This window comes from Ailuropoda melanoleuca, chromosome 4 (genome assembly GCF_002007445.2).
Source record: "Ailuropoda melanoleuca isolate Jingjing chromosome 4, ASM200744v2, whole genome shotgun sequence".
NCBI classification, from domain to species: Eukaryota; Metazoa; Chordata; class Mammalia; order Carnivora; family Ursidae; genus Ailuropoda; species Ailuropoda melanoleuca.
The window spans coordinates 139,907,228-139,912,657 of NC_048221.1; the positions used below are offsets into that span (position 1 = coordinate 139,907,228).

Genomic DNA, 5,430 nt, shown 5'->3' on the forward strand with positions numbered 1-5,430 from the left:
TCATTTAAAATGGCATCAGGGAGCCAGCAGGTGGAGCTCACCTGTCCCCAAAGGCTGACCCAACAGGGACCACACTGGGTCACTACTTTAGCTACTCCTTTGCTTCCCCAGCAGGAGGAAGGACGGCGTCCTCCTTCCCACTCCCCCCGGAACAGCCCAGCCACTGAGGGATGCTCACAACTGAGCCAGTGAGAAGCCACGACATTTTCAGCTCCCAGCTTCTTCCAAAGGACCTTTGATGCTTCTAACAGCCTCCCCAACGGCTGCCTTTCTTCTATCAAAGAGACTTGCTCTCCTTTGTTCTCCAGAACTGCCCATGGTTTAGGCGTAGCTCGCTTGTCCCAAGTGGCATTCCTATGCTATTCCCAAATAAACCCATTTTTGCTGGTAAAACAGCTGGACGTTTTATTTTTAGGGTTAACATCGCTCAGCACTCCGCCACGGGCACCACCTCCAACGGCCCTTCCCGTCCACACCATCCCATCACCTCTCCAGCTGAACTCCGAGCACCTGTTATCCCTGTTCCTGCACAGAACGCAGGTCCCGCAAGAAAGGGAAGCATCGATCCTGTTCACTGGAGTACATCCAGCCCCTAGAAGAGTACCCGGCGTGCGGCAGGAAATAAATGCGTGTTCAAAGTATGAATAAACATGAATGCATTGGCCCTCTGTAAACCCCACAGGCTGCTCAGACACTACCAGGGAGGGACTGTCTCCATTCTCTCTGTCTTCCTTTTCTGGGACTAACTTGCTTACCTCAAGGCCTCTAGAGAAAGCTCTTCATTAAGGGCCACACAAGGATTAAGCCGCCCAGCGGCTCATCCCCACAGCCTTGGGTAAGACGCAGGTACTCCAGTGTGACGTTACGGAGCTGTCACGTGCTAAACACGATGCATATTTACTACAACTCTGGGCCAGGGCTGCCATCAGCATGATCTTAGAGCAAAAACAAAAATTCAGGCGGGAGCCGTGTTGACTAGCTCTGCTTTTCTACACAGCGTGTCTCAACCCACTGGCGTGCGCACACATTCTCTCTCCCGGAGATCAAAGTTCCCAGTGAGCCACCTCCTACCTGTGTCCGATGCCAGATGACGGATGCCCTGGAATGGCCCAGCTTATTCCGGCAGGGTCCTTTATCGTAATGGATCAGGAGGAAATCATCCTGCGAAGGAGAGAGAGAGAGAGAGAGAGGGAGAGTGAGGGAGAGAGAGAGAGAGAGAGAGAGAGAGAGAGAGAGAGCGAGCGCGCGCAGGGTCGATGGCAGGTTCCTCTGGGTTCAGTGAGTGAGTCCTGCCGGGCTGCGTTTCTTTCTTTAGGCCCAAAGCAAGTGGGGGTATGAGAGGGAGTGGGCGGCAGAGGAACGACAGGACTCAGGGCGCTGGGGGGCCTGGTGGGATCCCCCATCCTCCCTGGAGCATCCCCAGAGGGACGCGGCCTCGGGCACTAGAGGGAGCCCTGCTCCAGCCTGCAGCCTCCCACTCTCACAGGCAGACAACTGTGATACAGGCTTGTGAACAAGTAGGTCAGAGGCTCCTGCTACCGCAGGAGCTGCTCCTGGCCCTGGCTGGGTCTGATTTCAGGGGAGCACGCCGGCCTTCACATCTTCCCGCCGCCCGCCGGCAGGATTACCCCTGGAGGAGAGGATTCCCTTCATCTCTGGGTCACCCGCCTCCATCACTGTGGGGCTTCTCACCTGTGAAGAGCTTCTTCCTTTCAGCTCAGACCACGAAAGCGTACTCATTACTCAGCACCAACTGGCTTGGGAACCATCTGTCGCCTACAATTCCTGCGACTCTCGAGTGAGTTCTGACTCACGGAAACATCCTGTTCCTGCCGCCCTCCCAGTGCCCTCACCTCCCATCGACTTCCAGCCGCTGTTGGACTCTTAGAGTTGGGACCCTCAGCTGAGGACCATCTCGAACTGTGTTCCCGGCTCAGTGCTTGGCACGCCAACCCTGAGCGAGCACAGGCTGACTGTGCAGGAATGGGCTTTCTACCAGACCCCTCTGCTCCCCGCCCACCGAACGGGCAGTACCACTTTCTCTCCTGTGGCACACATGAAGACGGCTCCGTAAAGAGCACCAAGGAGGGGCCCAGGGCTGTTTCCTCATTTAACTGACGGTGTAAACAGACAGGCTCCTCCTGAGAAAGGAATACGTAAAGCAGCACCGGGCCCAATGTCGCCGAGAGCACGGGAATGCCGCACATACAGCCTGGTGTCTGACCTTAAAATCAGCTCTGCTGGAACCAGACTGGGGGCCACAGTCAGCGGAACCCTGCCCTCCTCCGGACAACAGTGCCGGCCTGCAGTCCGCAGATCGTACAGGGCATCCTCCTGGTGCCAGAGTGCGCAGTGCACATCATGAAACCCTGGCTTTTCTGGGGTCGCAGCAGGAAGCCTTGCCTCTCCCCCGACCCACTCCCCTCGACCATGGGAGGAAGCCCAGGCGGAAATGAAGAGAAAGCCTCTCCTATCTGGAGCTTCATCTTCTCTGGAGCGATTTCTGATGACGTCTGTCCACTGTAAACCCTTGATTCCCTGAATTTTTTTAAAGATTGACTGATTGAGTATGTGAGCGAGGGGCAGGGGGGCAGCTAGGCGCGGAGCCCAACACTGAGCTCAACCCTGAGATCGTGACCTGAGCCAAAACCAAGAGTCAGTGGCCTCACTGACTGAGCCACCCAGGCACCCCTCCTCAAACTCCTAATTCTACTTTCCCTTCTGCGCACATTCACTTGTCCACGGAGATGAGCTAATAGTCCATTGCGACATCCCGTTTTCCCAGACTGCCCATCACAAAGCCTTGCAGCACAGGCTGAACAGCTTCTGAATCTGTTTTCTGAAACACAATCCAAAAAAATGGACAGGGCGATCCCCAGCTCCTCCAGGTCATGGGCTTCGCCGCTCAGGCGTCCATGGGGCCTGGCAGGCTTCCTGGACAGAACGGAAGCTTGTTCAAATGGTACCTTTCTTATACCTGACAAAAGCACTCTAAGATGCTTTTACAAAATATACATGATTTCATTGTGACTTTAAGTTTACTGGCAAGGCCTTGGGCCAAACAACCCCTAGGACCTGCCAGGAATCTAGGTGTATTTCTGGGACAGGGACCCTTTGTCTTGACTATTGTTCAGGGGAGTCTCATTAGGCCCCTGGCTGGAAACAGGACCAATGGAGCACCACAGAAAGCTGCAATCAGCGAGACGTCCAAAGATAAAAATAAATCCCCTCAGGCCTTTTGTGTCAAACTCTGGCCTGTGGCCAGTCTAACCCCAAACTGTTGTTTTTTAGATACTAAAAGATGAGTGGATGCTGGTTCGTTCCTCAGTTCTTTGGTACTTTTAGGAAAGGCTGTCCAATCTCCCTGGGTTCCCCCTGGGGAAAGGAAATAATTCTGACTCTCACAGAAAGAATGCATGCATGAAATAAAATGGGTGTGTAGGACCAATTTCACAGCGTGGGTACCGAACAGTCACCTTAATAACTGTGATCTATCTACTCCCCTGAAAAAATAGAAGAAAGCAAGTGCGAGTGTCCTTGCAATTGTGTGGCCGAGGCTGGGGGGCATCACAGAGGGGGAGCGAGACGGGCGCACCCGTGAGGATCCGGGCCAGGCGCAGAAGGGGAGAAGGCGCATAATGGAAGCAAGCAGCCTCACAGGATCTGTGACTCCTTGACGTGCATACACGTGCAAGAGAAAGACAAGTGGAGTGCAGTCCTGTCTTAGAAGCCCTGCTGGCCTCCAGCCACACGTTCAGGCACTTGTCTTAAATCACGGGGGTTGTCCTGGATAAACTGCCCACCAGCAGACTCCCTTTCCTTGAGAATCTGCTTTCTATGGCCACAGGGTCATTTCTCAGCAGCTCTTCATTTAAAAAGGCAAACAGGAAACGCCTGGCCAGGAGGATGAGGACTTTCAAGGTGGAAAAGGGCAGGGCGTCGCCCGTGTCCTTAGTTTGGGCAAAGTTGGGATGGCCGGGCTTCAGAACTCAGCTAGCCAGCCAGACAGGTGTTTGTCCAGAGACCAGAGCAGGGTCAACAGCTTTGTGTCCCGTGAAGACCACTCCCAGTCCTGTAGCTTCATCAAAGTAGGGCAGTGATCACCCCAAAACTACACCTTCTGTCAGCCTGTTTCCAATACTTCCCCCAAAACTCTCCAAGGAGACTGGACAACATGAGTAAAAGTGACATTTCCCTTCCGTTCCCCTTCAGGAAAAACTATAAGGAGTGGCAAACTGCCGACCAGATCCTGATTTAAAAATCAGTCTTCCCCCCAAAAATGGAATATGGTAAAATACAAAATTATATACATACTACAGATATATATATATATATATATACACACACACTGTATACATATATAGTACACGTTTATGAAAACTTTAAGGCCCTAAGGACTTTGTAGTGCTTGAGACATCCTTCTAACCATCTCTTCCACCACACGAGGTCACGGAGCACACTTGCTTGGATCTAAGCTAAAGAAGATTAATCTTGCCAAACCGATTTATTAAACTTGCCTTGGATAAGAAAATGAAGCCTCCAGGATAGCCAAAAGGTAATATCTTCCCCAGATTGTTCAGCTACACACGGTTCTGCTGTACATTTAGTAATTTATAGTCAGTAAAGGAACAACAGACTTCTCAACCAAAAAAAACACCCAAATGAATCAATCTAATATTTTTAAAGGTGGCCTTTAAATTAGAGACCTGTTACCTTCTTTAAGATTCCATCTCAAACAGGCCTTTACTTTCTTCCTGACAATCTGCAGGCCCATTCTGAGGACAAGAGGTAAACTTTCAAACTTATTCCACTCAGCGCACCGTTAGGGACCCTTTTTCCTTCACCTTGGCAGCCCTGAGAAGGTGGCCCTTCTCGGCCCTCAGGAACTAAGCTGACTGCTCTGAAGTGGCCCCTGGGAGGGACTCTTACCCAGACCAGCGCTTTGATGTCACAGAGTTAGGGACGCAGGGCAGGCTGCAGACAAGTGAACTCCTAACAGGGTAAAGCAGGGATCTGTGGCAACCCTCCTTTATTTTAGTTAGATCTTAATGGCTTAATACTATTTTTGGAAGAGCTGGACAGAGTCGTCCTTGCTGTACAGGACAGACATATGTAAATACACGGGACACATAACTTGATATGCTTTAACAGTCATTAACCACAAACAATGATTTTAACAGAGGATTATTTCTGCTACTTAACTGTAGTTTTAAAAACCTATGTACAGGGGTGCCTGGGTGGCGTGGTCAGTTAAGCATCTGACTCTAGGTTTCGGCTCAGGTCATGATCTCAGGGTAGTGAGATAGAGTCCGGCGTCAGGTCCACTCTGAGCATGGAGCCTGCTTAAGATTCTCTCTCCCTCTCCCTCTGCCCCTCCCCACTGCATGCACTCTCTGTCTCAAATAAATAAATAAATCTTAAGGGGGGGGG

The 5,430-nt window shown here is 51.6% G+C and overlaps 1 protein-coding gene across 1 annotated transcript in view; it reads right to left on the reverse strand.

Moving 5' to 3' along the window:
- Positions 1-5,430, reverse strand: part of RNF144A (ring finger protein 144A) — a 93,143-nt gene that overhangs the window by 19,014 nt on the left and 68,699 nt on the right. The window contains exons 6-7 of the mRNA XM_034657306.1: positions 4,518-4,580; positions 1,072-1,161 (exon numbers count right to left, since the gene is read on the reverse strand). Coding sequence (XP_034513197.1) covers positions 1,072-1,161; positions 4,518-4,580 — 153 coding nt within the window. The remainder of the gene's footprint in view (positions 1-1,071; positions 1,162-4,517; positions 4,581-5,430) is intronic.